The sequence below is a fragment of the Halichoerus grypus genome, chromosome 5 (genome assembly GCF_964656455.1).
Source record: "Halichoerus grypus chromosome 5, mHalGry1.hap1.1, whole genome shotgun sequence".
Lineage (NCBI taxonomy): Eukaryota > Metazoa > Chordata > Mammalia > Carnivora > Phocidae > Halichoerus > Halichoerus grypus.
In genome coordinates this window covers 154,938,867-154,957,513 of record NC_135716.1, presented here as the reverse complement: position 1 = coordinate 154,957,513, position 18,647 = coordinate 154,938,867, and the positions used below count along the sequence as shown (strand labels likewise).

The 18,647-nt window shown below is 45.1% G+C and overlaps 1 protein-coding gene across 5 annotated transcripts; it reads left to right on the top strand.

Moving 5' to 3' along the window:
• Positions 1 to 1,054: 1,054 nt before the first annotated feature.
• Positions 1,055 to 17,964, top strand: PPIH (peptidylprolyl isomerase H). 5 transcript variants are annotated; one of them, XM_036079217.2, is made up of 10 exons: positions 1,055 to 1,194; positions 1,516 to 1,580; positions 1,900 to 1,923; positions 2,146 to 2,190; positions 2,455 to 2,497; positions 6,030 to 6,122; positions 9,346 to 9,433; positions 9,911 to 9,951; positions 10,692 to 10,780; positions 17,786 to 17,964. In XM_036079217.2, the coding sequence occupies exons 1-9, from the start codon at positions 1,078 to 1,080 to the stop codon at positions 10,758 to 10,760; spliced, it is 585 nt and encodes a 194-aa protein (XP_035935110.1). In that variant the 5' UTR covers positions 1,055 to 1,077; the 3' UTR covers positions 10,761 to 10,780; positions 17,786 to 17,964. The 5 variants fall into 5 exon arrangements, with proteins under 5 accessions (XP_035935110.1, XP_035935105.1, XP_035935108.1 ...); XM_036079212.2 differs by having other exon boundaries at positions 17,762 to 17,964; XM_036079215.2 differs by lacking the exon at positions 17,786 to 17,964 and adding an exon at positions 11,104 to 11,393.
• The last annotated feature ends 683 nt before the right edge of the window (positions 17,965 to 18,647 follow it).

Here is an 18,647-nt window from a genome sequence, read left to right as displayed (position 1 = left end):
AGACCAAGGGGAAAGGAAAAGTAACCAAAAATAAAGACATCTTAAGTTGAAACATTGAATTTTTATATGTAACCCTTGCTTCCTCAGGTGACTGACCTAGAAAGGATGATCAAAGGATATAGGACATAATAGCTATGATATCAGATATATGCTCTGACTCCAAACCTTGCCCCAGGTCACCTTCTTTCACTACTGAATCCCTACTATGGGCTATTCAATAGTAGGCATTAGAGCTACACCTGTGAAGACAGACAGCTTCTGCTTTCCTGGAGTTAATATGCTATTAGGTTGGAGGGTAGGCATGTGTGTGCGACAGGGACACAGAGGTGGGGAGACAGACCATATAATTTTGGATGGTGAATGGCATGAGGAAAATAAACTAGTGATGCATCTGAAAGAGTGGCCATGGGCTGCTTTAGGTTGAGTGACCGCTGAGCTGAGACCTGAGCTACAAGGAGTACTCCCTGCCTTCATTAAGACCTAGAAGAATGTTAAAGACAGTTAACAGCTAGTACCAAGACTCTATAAAGAGAGTATCCTTCTCCATGACCTTGAGGGACAGAAAAGCCAAGTATCATAATTGAGGGTGATACAAGATGAGGCCAGGTATGCGCGGCCAGATAATGTAATGTAGGCCTTTGTACATAAGGAATTGGATCTTATTCTAAATATGGGAAGCCAGGAATGATTTATAAACATTTATTTAAAAAGCTCTAGCTGCTCTGCTAGCAGCACGAATGAATTGTAAGTGACACGAGTGAAAGCTTGTGGCAGAACTAGAACTAAAATTCTGGTGTCCTGACTTAACTGAAGGGCTACATATGCCAGGCTGTTCTAAGCGCTGAGGATGAACAGATTCCTGCCTTCGTAGGGTTCACAGACTAACGTGCAGGATAAGAAACCGCATATATGCTGGCTCAGAGGTCCCGGCCCCGCCTACTGCCGCAACGCCCAGTTTGGGTGCCGCAGGCCGAGACACCTTCGCCGCAGGGGCGGGGCGCGACTTCCGGGGGGCGGGGCCTGGCCTCGGTTGACTCTTTTTGCGCCTGCGCCCTAGAGTAAACCCGCTAAGCGGGGATGAGGTTCGCCGGAACCCATGCCTCCGTCTTCTGCTTCCGGGTCGGAGCCATGGCGGTGGCAAATTCAAGCCCTGTCAATCCCGTGGTGTTCTTTGATGTTAGCATTGGCGGCCAGGTGAGGTCCAGGCAGCCACTGCGCCGAAGGGACACTGCACGGGGCCAGCCGGGAAGATCTCACCCACCCAGGGATAGCGGACTCGAGAATCCAGGAAACGAAACTGGACCAGAACCTACCGACCTGCGGGGCGGGGGCACGGGAGGGGGAGGAGGAGTCTTGCCCATCCTAGCGCCCCGCAGGGGCAGGGACTGGGCGGCACGGAAGGAGAGGCTGCGGAGGTGGCAAGGGGGAGAGAGGGGTCAGCCCCTCCAGTTCCCTGCTCGCTGAGGCCTTCATGGTCTTGGACCGGGTATTCTGACAATCTCCCGCCGCTTGCAGGAAGTTGGCCGCATGAAGATCGAGCTCTTTGCGGACGTTGTGCCTAAGACGGCCGAGAATTTTAGGTAAGGAGATGTCCCAGCTCTGCTAGATTAACCGAACCAGAAGCTGGACCCGGTACGCGTTATCCTCTGCCTCCCTCTATCCGTCCACTCGCTACCCTTGAGATCGGAGTCCTCTCTGTAGCGCTCTGAATAGTCACCGTTTTTACTTTTCCCGTGTCAATTTTGTTGTTAATTTGTATGCTTAGGTGTCTGGACGTCGGCTGGCCCGTTGGTGGGCTTGCTGGCGCGAATGTCTCTGCTCCCCCCATCCCCACCCCATTAAGGGCGCCGTCAGCTGTGATGTCACGGTGACTGAATCGTTCACTCATTTCCCTTTCAGGCAGTTCTGCACTGGAGAATTCAGGTCAGTCTCAGACGTGGTTGATTTCTCTGCTTGCTCTTGAATGGTGTCCTGGGGCTGCAGTGGGGTTTTGGGGAACCACCGGCAGGACTTGAATGATTGCTGGTGACAGTAATAGACTTCTTCCGACCATCTTTAGGAGAGTCCCTTGGCTCCAGTGGGTGGTAAACTGGACAGGCCTATGATTACCTGTCATCATTCCAAGTTTCTTTCGTTTTGTTATAGAAAAGATGGGGTTCCGATAGGATACAAAGGGAGCACCTTCCACAGGTAAGGCCTTGGCAAGCATCCTGCAGGCTTTTAGAATTACTTCCTTGGGGGATTCATCTCTTTAGAGGGAAATAAAACCATAGGATAATTCCTAGATCTTGAGAAGGAATGTTTTTGTGAACTCAGCAATTGATTTGAAGGCTTATTAAAAGCCAAAGTGATAAACATTTTATTTTTAAATCAATGTTAATCTAAAGTATGACTAAATCAATGTTTTTCTAAATGACAGAATCTTCTCTCAGGATCCTTTATTCTCTGTTTCAGGGTCATAAAGGATTTCATGATTCAGGGTGGGGATTTTGTTAATGTAAGTACTATTTCTTTGCTATCAAAGCCCTCTAGGAATATTGTTTTTTGTTATTGCTGCTACTACTATTTCTACTACAGGGCCCAGTCCTAAGGCTTGAAACAATAGCCAAGTTTGATGGGGGAGGAGGGTGATAGGAATGTCCTTTAGAGTTGCTGTCTTACTTCTTTTTATACCACTAGATGACAGACATCAGCACTTTGAGTCACTGACTTCCAAATCCCCTGGCCTTTTAGGGCCAGAAACCGAACTTTCCCAGCATACCTCTACATGATCCATGAGAGATACAAACTAGTTAGTCACATGAAATTTGGATAGAAATCAGATGCAATTTTCTTTTTTTTTTCTAAATGGCAGTAAGTCCTTTTTCAGTGAGCTTAGTGCTTATACTCTAATTCCCTTCCACCTCTGGTATCACGGTGCCTGGAAAGCTGAGTTTTTTCATCAAAAATCGATTAGTGGGCAAAGAATCAGAGCAACAGAGGTAGATCATTCTGGAGTGATGTTTTCTCTATTTACTAGCAGAGCCTAGGAGAATAGTTCTTCACTGTGAAGCATAACTTTTTTGTGACTAGACTGTATGTGTCTTTCATACCAAGCCTCTTCCCCTTCCTCTGACCTTGGAGGGTGCTTGAAGAAACCATATCTTCTTAAACCTACTTTTGTCCTTAGCCAACCACTTGTGTGCATGTGCATGGTGGTTTTTCTTATTAATATCATTTGTTTAGTCATATTGCTATTTTCTTGAATCTGGGAGACATTCTTTCTCCTTCATGTGTATATTTATTTAGTTTAACTCTTAGGAGTTTTTAAAGACCTATATTTCCTGTCTAGATAAGGTTACAAAGTGGCAGATTTTAGGTTGAACCAGGCTTTCAGATATGCTTTGTTTCATGTGTGTTATGTTGTAAAACTAGGACATTTCACCAGAAAATTCCAGAGTTTTGTATTCTCTTTAAAGAATGGAAAATAGGGGTGCACTAGGCCTGTGTTTCATGTAGCAACAGTGGTTTGGAATCAAGTAACTGCTCCCTTTAAACAGGGTCTGTCCTTGCCATTTCACCTCAGTCACTATCATCTGCTTCCCTTATTTATGTCACTTGTCCCTGTAGGCATTTAAGTTTGCAACCCCGGGCTACACCTGATGGTAGTAGGGCTTGGGCGACCATATACTTTGTATTAGCTGGTAAGGAGGGCTAAGAATCTATTCTCTTTCTTTCCATAGGCTCCTGTATTGCCATATTGTCTTAACAGGGACAGGACCAACTTCTTACTGGTCATTGCCAGGCCCATGCAGTCACTTTTCGATAGCTCCAGGGTCAGACAGCATAGTTGGTCAGCCAGAAGGCTGAATGTCAGCAAGAAACAATTGTTCAGAGCCACTCTTAGGAAAGAAAAAATGAAATGAGCAAGAAGCAGAAGAAGTAGACCTTCTGAAGTTGGACCAAGAATATATGTTTGTTTTAATAATTTTTTTTTTTGGTTGCAAAAGTGCAAAAAAGAAAATAAGTCATCTCAAGGAATGTTGCTTCTTAAGGAATATATCTTGGCATTTTAGTTTAGAGCTGTCATTCTTATCATTGCATATGGATGTGTGTCAGACATAATTTTTAACAGACTTAAGATCATGTATATGTTGTAATTTTTTATACTTAATAATTGTCTACATTTTCCCTTGTCATGAAGTCATTCTTTATAATAGCTACGTAATATTCCATTACGAATAGATAACAAATTTATTTGATCAGTCCACTATTGTTAAAGATTTAAGTTGCTTTCTTTTTTTAATATTTATTTATTCATTTGATTTTTATTTTAAGATTTTATTTATTTGAGAGAGAGAGAGAGAGCACAAGCAGGGGGAGTGGCGGAGAGAGGGAGAAGCAGGCTCCCCGCTGAGCAGGGAGCCCAATGTGGGGCTCGATCCCAGGACCCTGGTATCATGACTTGAGCTGAGGGCAGACGCTTAACCGACTGAGCCACCCAGGTGCCCCTATTCATTTAATTTTTAAGTCGCTTTCTGTTTTCGCTCTGAAAATTAATTTTGTCATTTTCCCTGGCTCCTGGAGAGCAATAAATAATGTAATTATAGGGAAAGATGCAAGAAGTGATCTGTCCCCCCAGGTTTATTGGGAAATTGGAAGTGAACTTGTTTTTTTCTTCTTTCTGTATGTACATAGGTATTTGTGTGTAGTTAAAGATAATAGCTCACATTTATATAGTGCTGTATCAGCTGCAAGGTCTTTTCTGATTGGATCTTCATGGCAGCAGTGTAAAGAGCAGGTGATTTCATCTTCACTTGATAGCTGGAAGAAGTGAGGCTCAGTGGTACGAAGTGACTTTCCCAGCTCATAAAGGATTGATCTGGAACTCACATCCAAATCTTTCCACTACACAGAGCTTGGTTTTACTAATTTTTAATCAAATAAAGGTTTGATTTTGACAGTTTTTTTCCTCGTCTGGCTTATGTTAATCCCCTTTGGTAGTCTTTGCCCCAGTAAGGGCCCCTTGATTCTTCCCTACGTCAGTGCTTTCCCTTTCTGCCATGCACCCAATATTCTTTTTCTTTACTAACTGGCTGGAAGAAGTTGGTCTTTTGGCACCCTCTCAGGAATTCTGTTTAAGGTACTGCAAATATGGCTTTGGCCAAGTTGCTTTATTATCCTGACTTAAGTTGGCTCACCTGAACAATGAGGAAGACGATAGTGCTTATTCGATGTGGTTACTGGAAGAGCGAAGAGATAATGCTAATAAAGCTACTTTAAGCAGAAATTAGGGATTTATGATAAGGTGTTTCATGAAACCCAAAGGAAGAAACAGAACTAGGAACTGGAAAGCCACATAAAACCAAGGCAGTCCTTTTTTTTCTGTTTCTCCAGTGCTCTGTGTGTTGCCTTCTCTTTCTGTTCTCCAGTCCACTTTGCAGAGGATGGTCACCCAGCTTCCAGGCTCACATGATAAATTCAACCTCAAAGAGAGCATCAGTCCTCCTTCACAATTCCCAGAGAAGGAACTTTAGTTGGCCCTGTATTAGCTGGGCATCTTCCCCCGGACCAGCCAGCTTTGGTCAGGAGGGTGGGATCTGTACAGACGAGGCTTGCAGGAGCCCATCCACCTGCAGAGCTTGGGGGAGTGGGGATAGTGGTCAGTTAAGTGGGTGATTGTATATGACCTCAGGCATGAGAGTCTTTGGGTGTGGCAAGGATTATGTATGTGATCATTGTACTGTTGTTCCCTACTCTGCCTGTGTCCTAACTGAGCTAGATTTCTAGAGGCCCAGCTGTGACCTCTTTTACCCAATCTGTGCGATGCCCTGGTCAGTATATGGGCTGCAGGTGCCTTGGATGGGGCTGGCTTTGATTGTAAGATAGGGTCCAAGAGGTGTGACTCGCAAAGTGACCTTCAAGAGGAGGAGTGCCACTTAAAAAAGTTGGCTATGGTGCAGCAGCATTCCTCCTCTGGGTTCCGGGGGGGCCCGGGGGGTGGGGAGCAACGCTCAAAACTTGCTAACACTTCCTTTCTCTCTGCTCAGGGAGATGGTACTGGAGTTGCCAGTATTTACCGGGGGCCATTTGCAGATGAAAATTTTAAACTGAGACACTCAGCGCCAGGCCTGCTTTCCATGGTAAGTAAGGTCCAGTCAAGGTTTTGGGTTAGATTTTTATCCAGCAGGTGTCTGGGCCCCTCTTGAGGCCCGGTGCTGTCTCTTAGGATGGAAGCAAATTCTTTACTTCTCTTGTTTATCCCAGGACTCACCTCTGCCACACCCACCTCCTTCCTCAATTAGTTTTGATTTTGTTGGGCTGGAACCTCTAGCAGTCTGGGGAGCCACAACTGAACTCTGATACATGTTTTCTTACCTTTGTTTGAGCTGGGATACGTGGCTCAGCATCCAGCCCTGTTGCTCAGAGCGTGGCCAGTTGTGCTTTCAGGACCCAGAGTCCATGTGCTTGGCACCCCACCCAGCAGGATTCTCCCGGCACCCTTCTGTCTGTCTCAGGCCTCAGGGTAGGGTACAAGGTATAGACCTGATACCTGCCCTTGTGACACTTAACATCTAATGGAATCACACATGCAAACTGACAAGCCCAGCATAGTGTAGTTCACACCACCATCTATTAAGGTGAGGGCCCCTCAGGGTATGTAAAAGTACTGGGAGGGCCCCACGGAATGAGAGTCATTACTTTGAGGGGTCAGGCATGGCTTCAAAGAGGAGGGTGGCGTCAAATAGCAGGGCGGCATGGTCCAGGGTTAGAAGGTGAGGAAGGATGAGCACATAGGATGTGAATGGGGGAGGGAAGGACCAGTAGAGACACTGGAGAGGAAGATGGGGTCTAGCCCCTTAAGGGCTTCAAATGCCAGAATAAGGATGAAGTGTGTGGACTTTCTTTGATAGGGTATGGAGAGCCGTATGCTTTTTTGAGCAGGGTTGATCAACTTTGTGATTTAGAGCCAAGCCCCTGGCTGTGGTGTGAGTAGCAGATGGGAACAGAGGTGGGGACAGAGAAGCCAGTTAGGAGGCTGCCATGAGAATTGGGCGAGACCTGCCCAGCAAACAGTGTGCAAGCTCCCTTTTCGGAAAGCCAGGCTGGGCAAGTGCAGGTAAATGTTGCAGGCATAGCTTAGGTGGGCTTGGATCTTCGCCAGGAGGGCCAGGACCTTCTAGGGGCATGCCATCTATGGAGGAGTCAGAAAAATGGAAGGAAACGTTGGTTTGTGCTCCCTCAGGCTGACGCTGGTGAAGTTGTACAATCACAGATCATGTGGCACACTTGTTTTTGTTTCCATCCTCCCCTAAATCCTAAGTTCCTCAAGGGCAGGGACTGGGCCTCAGTGGTCTCCAAGCCCTACTACCTGATACAGAAAGGCGCGGAGCAGATACCGATGAACGACCGAAAGATGATATGATAGCTAACATTTATTGGCCAGTTGCTCAACAAACATCATATTTGCATTAATTCATTTTAATCCTTTCAACATCCCTTTGAGATAGGTACAAATGAGCATACTGAGGCCTAGAGAGGTTATGTGACTAAACTAAGGTCACACGGTCTGTGGCAGAGCTGGGATTCCAGCGAGGTCATCATCTGGCTCCAGAGCTTACTCACAAAAGCAGTAAGCTGTACTGCTGAGAGAATGAGTAAATGAGTGGCTGAGGGCAGAGTGTCCCTTAAGCTATAAAAACTTAGATGACTATTCTCCTGCCTGCTTGCTAATAAACGTTCGTACACCAGCAGCAAGGTAGATTGAATGAATGCTTGATTGATTGGTGAAAAGAAGGAAGCAAAGAATTGGGAGCCCTGGGAAGTCTGTCCCTCATTCCACGGCATGTGCCTCCTCTGACTGGCTCAGCCATTCCCTTGATTTCATGTAGATGTTCGTAAGTACACGCACAAAACCCAAAAGTAGCCTATCTTACGTGGGGCATTTCTAAGTATAACATAAAATCCCTAGGGAGGTAATGAGCACGTTCCCCTGGACAGTGTCGTGAATGTATTTCATACACACTTTTATTCCTGCACAGCTGAACACAGAATCAACCAATTTAAATCCATGAAGTGTCCGATTACTGCTAGCGACCTATCTCATAATTTCCAGTCCTGCTTCAGTCATGTTAATCGTATGAGACCCGTGCTTTTAATAGTACTCTGTTTCCCATTGTCTACTCCTTTTTTCCTAAACAAGGGAAGTATGCAATAAAATGTTCACAGAGACAGACACTGTCACAAGGCAGTGCTACTGAAAGGTAACTTGGACTTGTTGATGTACAAAAGCCTGAATTTAGTATATTAAAGGCAGTTCTGGGGTATCAACATATAGAGTACAAAAGTACACTTCATGAGAAAGTCAAATAACGCTTTACAGAGTATCACTGTAAATACAATATCAAGATACCCTACCTGTGACCTTGGGCAAATCATTTCACTTCCTTCAAATCTCAAAATTCTTATCAAAATATCACTGTAAATTACGATGCAAAGTATCGTAATCATAGCCTATTTTATAATGCATTGTGAAATGTAATGAGGTAGAAACAATTTCAAGGAAGGAGATGGGATATGGCTAGAGACTTTCAGATTCTCAATTAAAAAAATACTTCTTCCTGTAAAATTCAATAATAAAGGATTTTGGGTGTAGCTGTAAAAAGCAAACATCAATTGATTAAATGCAGTCTTTTTCTAGCATGGCACTAGTGTAGCACCTTCTCACACCTTCTTAAAGTCTTTTATTACCATTGTTATGGTGCAGTATAAAGCTATTCAGACAAAAGAGCTTATGGCACAGGCAACAGGCTTTTTCTCCATGGTATCTAACTTGTAACTATAATCCAGGTATAACCAGTGTTGGATTAAATACAGCAAATCAGTCCCTGTGAACAATTGTTCCCATTTTTAAAATTCACACTGCAGGAGAACTGTACATTCATTTAAAGATCTAGCTCCTTGAGGGCAGTGATTATGTATCCTGTTTATCTCTATATCCTTGGATCCTAGCTTAGGATCTGGCTTATAGTAGGTATTTAGTAAGGTTTGCTGAAAGAAAGGAATCAGGGCTACAGGCTCTTTTGGGAATCCTTTTTTTTTAAGATTTTATTTATTTGTCAGAGGTAGAGAGAGTACACAAGCAGGGGGAGTGGCAGGCAGAGGGAGAGGGAGAGGGAGAAGTAGGCTCTCAGCTGAACAGGGAGCCCTAATGTGCGGCTTGATCCCAGGATCCTGGGATCATGACCTGAGCTGAAGGCAGATGCTTAACCGACTGAGCCACCCAGGCTCCCCTCTTTTGGGAATCTTGCCCTTCAGCTAGCATGGCCAGGAAAACTCACTGAAGGTATACTTGGTTTCTGTCAGGCAAACAGTGGTCCCAGTACAAATGGCTGCCAGTTCTTCATCACCTGCTCTAAATGTGATTGGCTGGATGGGAAGCACGTAGTGTTTGGTGAGTCCTCTTCCTGTCCCAGATTCCGGGCCCCATTCACACACAGTGGGACTTCCAAATGAGCCAGTCCTCAGACTCTAGTCCCAAGAGTGCTCGACTAATGTAACTGCTCTGGGAAGGTGGAAGTGGTAGGAGGTGGGGACGACATGTGGTTAGAGCACCAGAGGGAAGAACTGAGGGGCTATCTGATGTAGTGTGTAACCACTTGGGTGATCTGTATGTCTGGGAGGGAAACCCGAATGGTATCACTTAAGAAATGCCACACAGAGGGAGCACGGTACAGGAGGGTTTTGCAATCGCCCAGACCTAGTACTCCACTCCTACCTACCTGTGACCTTGGGCAAATCATTTCACTTCCATCAAATCTCAATTTTCTGTTGGTAGTATGAGGATCAAATGAGATGCTGGCTAAGAGTGGAAGCTGGAAACTGCTATGCAAATGAGAATAATAAAGTCTAGCTCATACTTTTCCTACAGGAAAAATCATTGATGGACTTCTAGTGATGCGAAAGATTGAGGTGAGTCCTGTTTTGATTTCCTCTATCTTGGCCATTCTGGTCTAGTAGCAGGAGTGTGTTAGGCCCAGTCTTCACTGCCTGCAGTTACATGGGCTCCCTCAGGAAGAGGGAGGAGTCCATGGCCCCTCGCCCCTCCCTGTTTTCTTGGCCTGTAAGTTTGCCTTTCTGATGCTCACTGAGGTTTGGCTTCTGGTGGCCCCTTCCCCTACTTGATAAAATCCTACTCAGCAGTGAAACCATGATCCTTTGTGACCTGGTCCCCGCTGCCTCTCCACAGCCCCTTCTGCCACCGCTGCCTCCAGATTCCAGTCTCGTCAGGCTATTAGCTCTTCTCTAAATAAATATGCCATACACATTCCTGCCTCTGAGCGTTTGCTTGTGCTCTTTCCTCTACTGGAATGCTCCTCTCCTTTCTTTTCCTCCTGGTGGGCCCAGCTCAAATGTCCCCTGCTGTGTGAATCCCTCTTGACCTGTTTAAGCAGTGGGTGCTTCCTCTGCCCTGTTGTGTAAACTGTGTTATAACTTACTGCATTGTTTTATAGCATAGGTTTGCTTTTTTTAAAATGTTGGACATTTTCTCTTCAATCTGGATTATCTCTACCCTTGTGGTAGGACATGGACTGTTAGCATTTCAGTCCCTGAGTCCTCAGTCTGTAGCCCAGGGGCTGGCAGGCATCAGTACGTGTTTGGTGAGCGTGTGTGTCTGAGCGGATGAATCTCCACTGTGCTTTCTCTCCTAGAATGTTCCCACAGGCCCCAACAATAAGCCCAAGCTGCCTGTGGTGATCTCACAGTGTGGGGAGATGTAGTCCAGAGCAAGACTGATCAGGTACGTGTGTCTTTCTCCTCCTGGTTAGGAGACCCCAGTGAGGACAGCATGGCCTAGTGGAAGGAACTTTAGACTTGCAAACATGGGATTGAGCCTCGTTTCCTGTCTATGTGACCTTGGGGAAATCACTTCCCTTTTCTGAGCCTGTTTCTTCACCTGTCAAATGGAGACAGTCGCTATCTCAGGCTCATTGTAAGGAACAGAAGAGAAAGTGTTATTAGGGCATTTTACTTTTCTACCACTTTGTGGCCTACAGAGTATCAACCTGAATACCAGTAGGCAGTCTCTGACATCACTGTCACACTGTAGTTCCTTCCATTCAGTGCTCCTGCTGGAAGGACCTGGCTCCACTCCTGGGCGACTCCGGGCTGGGAGCAGCCTGGGCAGCCAGGAGACACAGCTGTCATGCCTCTCTTGTTGGAACTGATGCTCGGGGCACCTGGGGGGCGGTTAAGCGTCTGCCTTCGGCTCAGGTCATGATCCCAGGGTCCTGGGGTCAAGCCCTGAGTCAGGATCCCTGCTCAGTGAGGAGTCGGCTTCTCCCTCGCCCTCTCCCTCTGTGCTCTCTCTCTCTCTCAAATAAATAAATAAAATCTAAAAAAAAAAAAACTGATGCTCATTTCCAGGCCCTGACTTTGTATCTGCCAGCCTCATAAGTGAACGCAACACGTTTCTCAGCCTGCACGGGCCCACTTCCTCCCCACACTCGCCACTGCCTGCTCTGTGCTGGGTGACAGAGAATTGAAAAATGCCTCTGTCTTTCAGGAGCTTATGGGGAGTAAGACACATTCTCAGAGGTGATCACTAGTAACCTGAGTGACGTTGCTAAGTGTGATCAGAGTTCAAGGGAGAAATTGATCAGCTAGTGTGGGTTGGTGATGTTTTGCCTTTTCTTCCTTCCTTCCTTCCTTCTTCCTTCCTTCCTTCTCTTTTTAATTTTCAAACCTGCAGAAAAGTTGGAAGAATAGTATACTGAACACCCATCTCCCTTTCACCCAGATTTACCAATGGTTAGTATTCTTGTGTTACCATTTTACTTTGACATTGGTTTTTTCTTTCCCTTCTTCCCTCTCCTCCCATTCCCTCTCCTCTCTCCTGCTCCCTTTCTTTCCCTCCTTTCTACCTTCATTCCGTCCATCGTTTTCCTTCGTTTCTTTCCCATTTGAAAGTTGAAGACTTCTTGACACTTTACCCCTAAATACTTCAGCAAACAACTCCTAAAAATAGCATCCTACGTGACCACAGTAATATTATTTAATATACATGTTCCAACTTCCCCAGCTGTCCACATAGTAACTTTAATAGCTCTAAAAAAAAAAAAAAATTCAATGAACATTCACATATTTTATTTGGTTGTTTATTTTTAATTATAAAAGTAACATAATACAACCTTGAGAAAACAGTTCAAGTCCTTGTCATTACCCCTCCTCCCCATCCAGTCCCACTTCTGTCCCAGGAGGTAACTGCTTTCAGTTTGATGTATGTCCATCAGGGCCTTTTCTATGCCTATCTTATTTTGGGAGGTTTTGTTTTTCCTAAATGTCATCATACTATTTTGTTCATTTGTTTTCCATTTGGCAGATGTCTTGAAGACTTTTCCTCTTCCATCACATAAAACTACTTCATATAAAAACAAACTGACAATATGCTATGTTTGTAGCATATAGCTTATTTTACCCTTCTCTTATGATTTGAATAGTTATAAATTCTGCATCTTAGTTCTCTATTTTAAATGTTGTGACTATTTTGTCCAGAACATATTTTAAGCAAAAACTGGCATTGTGTTGCTTATCTTAACTTTGGTGATATCCTTTGTTAAACAGAAGTTCTAAATTTTGATGAGGTCAGAATTATCAGTCTTTTGTCTTATGGCTTTTGTGGTTTTTGTCTTGTTTTAGGAAGGTCCTTACTATCTCAGATCATAATGTCTTTTGTATTTTTTCTAATATTTCTATGGTTTTATTTATATACTTTAAAAATTACCTAGAATCTATTTTTCTTTTCTCTGACTTTTTTTCTGAATAGCGATCTAGTCAAATGCCAGACCATTTTAATAACTGTACCTACCTCTATCTGTGACTTATTTTGTGTTCATAGCATCTGGCACTTACAGGCATTCATTAAAAATTTATTACATGAGTTAATAGAGAGGGAGAATGTCAGGCATTTTAGGCAGGGAACTGGTGTGAGCAAATGCTGAGGCAGGCATGCACAAGTGTGTGCTAGAAGCTGCATGTGGTCCTCTCTCTTGTCCAGCCAAATGGTCCCTTCTGAGGCACGGTTGACACCCTGAGCTTTCTTTTCTGCCAGTACTGGAGGTCCCTAGGGCTCAGCCCGCTCTCCCTCTTTGGTAGTGGCTGGCGTTTCCCTCCTTCTCCCACTTCTTTCTTTGCTGAACCTAAGTTGAGCTACTAGGTCCTTTTCCTTCTAAGGATTGACCACTGACCACTACCAGAGGACAGAGATGGAAAGAATAGTGTTTAGAAATTTTTTTTTTTTAAAAAAGATTTTATTTATTTGACAGAGACAGCGAGAGAGGGAACACAAGCAGGGGGAGTGGGAGAGGGAAAAGCAGGCTTCCTACGGAGCGGGGAGCCCGATGCGGGGCTCGATCCCAGGACCCTGGGATCATGACCTGAGCCGAAGGCAGACGCTTAACAGCTGAGCCACCCAGGCACCCTCGTGTTTAGAAATTTTTTGATTGGGCCTTCTTTTTTGTATTTTTTTGAGTCCCTTATAGAAAGTTCGTGGAAATCCTTGTTGAGGGCTTAATTTCTGAGGGTGGTGATCACAACCCTCCCCTCCTCATCTCTTATTAGCAAAGGGCAAAGTAAACCTTTGCCCCCGTGGAAGCCTCTCTTCTCAGCCTGCAACCCAAGCAGAACAAATTCCACAAGGGCCATTTGACGTTCCAGAGGCTTCTTAGACCAGAACTATCCAATAGAAATTCCTTTCTGTGATGGTAGAAATGTTCTGTATCTATGCTGTCCATCATGCAGCTCTAGCCACATGTGACAGTTGAGCACTTGAAATATGTGGCTGATGTGACTGAAGGACTGAGTTTTTTATTTAATTTTAATTAACTATAAGTGCAGTACCTCCAATTCAGTCTCCTACCCATGACTTGCTCAGAACTGAATCTTTCATAGCTAATACTTAGAGGCAATATCATAATGGCAGTTATCATTTATTGCATACTTCTTGTGCTCAAGTATTGAGCTAAGAACTTGAATTATCTCATTTAACTTTACCAAAAATCCTTATCATAAGTTTTAAGGTGTTAGGGAATCTAGGTGGCCTAGATTGACCTAAAGGGGCTCCACTTTGGGTTTCTCAGTAATGTGCTTTGGGAGAAAGTAAGGAAAAGTGGAGATTGGGGAGCAGGGCATCATCCCATCATTTTTCTTCCCAGCTGTAAAGTTATAAGCATCTCTAATTCCTGTGGGAGTGTTTCAGATCCCTTAGGTTGTTTGGGGCAGGATAATGGTTGACAGCTAATATAGATGCTGTTTTCAAACCCTACTGGGCAGTATTTCTCAAACATCAATGCACTTATGAATCACCAGGAGAGCTTATTAAAATGCTGGTTCTGGCTCAGTGGGTCTGGATGGGGCCAGAGATTTTGCATTTGTAACCAGCACTCAGGAGGTGCTAATGCTAACTTTGAGTAGCAAGGCTATAGTGGAATAACAGAAGCCTGCTTTTTAATCGAGAAGCCACCATATTCCAATAAGAAAAGACCCAGAAGGAGATCCTCTCTTGGTGGCACTGTCCAGCAGGAAGCTGCTGCATTCAAATCAAGATATCACCTAACTGCGCATGTGAGGCCTTGTGTCTAGGCACTGGAAATCAAAGAAGTTGGGAAGGAGATAGCAGACAGCGCAGTGACTTGATCAGCTCTACCTCCCTAGGAAGCATTTCTAGAACTTCTTCCGGTTTCGCCTTAGGTCCTGACTTTGGTTTTAGTGAACATGAAGTTCTCTGTACAACTCTCGATGTAGAAACCATGGTTTTATCTCACTGGGCCCTGTGAAAGCTTTTTATGATGAATTTGGTTAGGTATACATAAGTGAACCTTGGCCCTCAGGATCCTCCTGCTGCAATCTGAATCAGGTTCTTTGCTGCTTACAACCACTTGGGGGCTGGTGGAACCTCTGTTTGGAAAGCTTGAGAGTCTCTTGGAAAAGGGAGTGGCTGTGAGCTCTGGCAGCCCAGCTAAGTCTGAACCGCTGCTCTTCCAGTTATCCCCACACGTGGTACCTGTAGCAAGCAGTAGATCGCTTTCTTCTGTCATTGTTTCCCAAATTTCCCTAAAGAATCAAATCACTGGGGGACATTTTGTTAAAGCTACTAATTCCCAGATCCCTTCCCTGGAGAGTTCGGGTTGAGTGAGTTTGAGGTAGGATCTGGGATGCTGTGTTTGTAACAAGCATCTCAGATACTTCTTATCGGAGAAACATGGGTAACACTGCTCTAGGTAGTGCCGTGATGAGTATCCTTTAGCATTTGCATCTTAGGAAAAATATGTAATTAGTGCCACACATCATTTTACCGTGAGGCATTCTTAAAGTTCAAATGCTGATTAGGTTAAAAATTAATTGTACCTGTGGGTGGTGGCTAGAACAGTGGGGAAGGTGCTGTGGGAATGACTGAGCTTTAGGAAACACTGTCCCCCATTCTGGGATTGTGATGTGATATGTTCCTGTAGAGGAAGATGTAGATGTTATATGTTCCTGTAGAGGAAGGTAATGGGCTATGTTGGTGGCACACGGGCTGGTCCTTCATTCCTTCCACAACTACGCACTGAGGTAATAAGATGGGTCCCCTGCCACATAGGAGGCTGCAAGTTTGAAAAGCCCAGTTCCTGCCTTCAGGGAGCTCACAGTCTCTGGGGGAAACTGCCCATGACAGCACAGTAAAGCACTGGACTGGAGGTTCAGAACGGAGTAAGGAAAGCTGGAACGCCTGTGCCTGCCTGGAGCAGTGTGGGGAGACTACAGAAGAGATGATGCTGTGGCCGAGTACGTGAAAGAAGAGAACTTCTCAGGTGGCTAAGAACGGGAGGGCATTCCAGGCAGAGGGAACAGCATGAGCAAAAGCACAAAAGCAGGAAACAGCTGCAAGTGTAAGGGAAACTGCACATGATGCCATATGGCCAAAGCAGGAAGGTATGAAAAGCAAAGGGTAAGATGGTAAGGCTGGAGGAGGCCAGGGCCAGTTGTGAGAACCAGTGCAGGCTGAGATGCTCGTATGTTATCCTGAGAGTGGGCTTTGGGCACTAGGCACATTTTTTCCCCCCTGGGGTGAGAGTCCATCATACTCCAGAGATTGTCAGAAGGGAGCCTAGCCCGGCCCTCTGAAAAGAGCCAGGCCACCAGGAGCCACTGGAGGATTTTGAGCAGAAGAACATTGTGATTGAATTTTCTTATTCCGGAGATGATTCTGGCAGCAATGTGGAGGAGAAGCTGAGGCCAGTGAGGTGTTTAGTGCAGCAGTCCAGGCAAGAGAAGAGGTTCCACATGAAAACACAGGTCTAGGGAGCACCAGAGATTTGGCAGCAAATATTTGCATGCCTCCTGGGTGTGTGACACTGTTGTTCCCTGCCCTGAAAGGCAGAAGCCCTGCCAGCTAAAAAGGGAGGGGAGGGAGGGAAGAATGGCTTGATTCCAGTCCAATCCAGTACAAAGGCAGAGCTCCCAGCGTCGTAATCAGGTCTCACACACATTGAGGTACGCCGGTCGGTGAAATACCACATAGCCTTAAAAACAAAAAAAGGTAGATCTGTATGTGTTGGCAGATTTCTAGGGTATGTTCGTTAAGTGACAAAGTCAAGATTTAGTATATTTAACTATTCCAGAAATTACTGTAGTGAAATATAGCCAACTGTTAGTAATGGTTACTTGTGTAGTGTAGAGACAGCAAAGTTTCTTTTTTCCCCATTTCTGTTGTCCCATGTATGCTTCAATTTTCTGTATTGAGCATGTATCTTATAATAGAAATACATACTGTATATCTGTAGTTCTAACTGATCCTAGTTGCTCCCAGCTGCTCCCAGGAGCATGTGGCTACCATCAGTCTGAATCACTCCCTGGTCCCTCCGTCTCCTCCCAGGTCTAGGCGCAGTCAGCAGTGCCTTCCTGGGTGCTTCCACAGTACTTGGTTCATCTCTTTATATAGCATCTAACATAGCATATCACAAATGTGTTGGCCTGGTTTTCTGTAGACGGAAGTCCTTGAGGCAGGGACCATGCTGACTGACACAGTGCCTGGTCTAGGATAGAGCTTAGGTCCTAGGGCACCATGGAACTTACAAAGTGCATCTATGCAGTTCTGTGCATTCTGCTTGGGGGCCCAGGTTTCAACTTCTGTCTGAATCTGCAGTATGACACCGGGATGCACTTTCCCTTGGAGGGAAAGGGGCGTGGCCGTGTTTAGGGGGAGGGAGACAGAGTAGTTTCTGAGTGTACTCACTGTGTTCTTTTAGTAAAGCTAACGACCAAGGCCATAAACCAAGGGTGTGGACTTTACTTTCTCTGTAACACTGGGACCAAAACCTGCAAGGAAGAAAGATTGCTCTTTGTTCTAGAGCTCCACAGAGAGCCATTGAGGTCTCGCAAAAAACACACAGACTTTGGAGCCAAGTAGACCAGGAAACCCCATCAAACCATTAAACCCCTTGGGACCCTAGTTTCCTCTTTTGCTTGATTACAGATAATATATACTGCACAGAGTTTGTGAAGGGTAAATAAATGAGATGATATGTGTGGCCATAAAATGTTAGTTTCTTTATTTTTGGTTCTTGTGTAGTATACCTCTCAACTTTATCCTAGGGAACCAAAGGTCTGACTGAGGGCAAGAGTCAGACCAGTTCTGCTCTTTTGGGAAAAGAGGATTAGGAGTGTAGAGAAGAGATGGGAGTATTGTCTCATGGAATGTTCCCTTCCTGTGCCTCTGAGCTGCTATCTCGTCCCTCCCTAACAGACCTCCACCTCTCTGCCATTGTAGGCCTTCCCTTGCTCTGGGTGGCGCTCTTGAGTAAAATAATCCGGATTGGCCCCTGTGTTTGCTTCCCTGCCTGCTGCGGCCCTTTTTGATCAAGAGACCTTGGAAATGTCACAGACTCAGAACCCAAGATTTTCTGTTTAAGTTTTCAATTGTAAATAAAGTTTTGTTTTGTTTTGGTACACGTGTTGTTTTTATTTTTATTTTTTTTAAAGATTTTATTTATTTGACAGAGAGAGACACAGTGAGAGAGGGAACACAAGCAGGGGGAGTGGGAGAGGGAGAAGCAGGCCTCCCGCGGAGCAGGGAGCCCGATGTGGGGCTCAATCCCAGGACCCCGGGATCATGACCTGAGCCGAAGGCAGACGCTTAACGACTGAGCCACCCAGGCACCCCAACACGTGTTGTTTTTAACCAGTTGTAATGATAGCCTGTCTCCTCATGCCTTAGCTTCAGCTAGAAGGACTGGCTGTCGAGGCTAGCATGGACCAGAGCCAAACCGTCACTGTGGTTAGGTGATGCCTCAGACTTGCAAGCAATTGTAGCAGTCCCTTCTTGGGTTCCAGCTGATTGGGCAAAGAAGGCAAAGCCCCAGGGCTATAAGCACAATTTATTCCAAGGATGTTCCCAGTAGGTTCTGTGTGGTTGGTTCTGGAACCTGTGGGGTAAGGGTCACTAAGGTGGGATATTTTTGGATCGGAGACCATTTGGTAGAATGTGTCTACTCAATCATGATGAAGTGGGAATAATTGACTCAAAAATCTTGGTTTCAATATGGGGTCATTTTTTAAACAGTAGAGGTTTTGAGAAATTATCTTCCCCTTTCAGAGCCTCAGTTTTCTCATCTGCAAAGTGGGGATAATAA

What these genes read in the sequence shown, in the direction of transcription:
- PPIH (XM_036079217.2), top strand. Translation starts at nt 1,078, where the DNA reads ATGAGGTTCGCCGGAACCCATGCCTCCGTCTTCTGCTTCCGGGTCGGA. An exon ending in AGGGTGGGGATTTTGTTAAT is followed by an intron (nt 2,498 to 6,029) that starts GTAAGTACTATT and finishes CTCTCTGCTCAG; the next exon opens with GGAGATGGTACTGGAGTTGC. An exon ending in CGCCAGGCCTGCTTTCCATG is followed by an intron (nt 6,123 to 9,345) that starts GTAAGTAAGGTC and finishes GGTTTCTGTCAG; the next exon opens with GCAAACAGTGGTCCCAGTAC.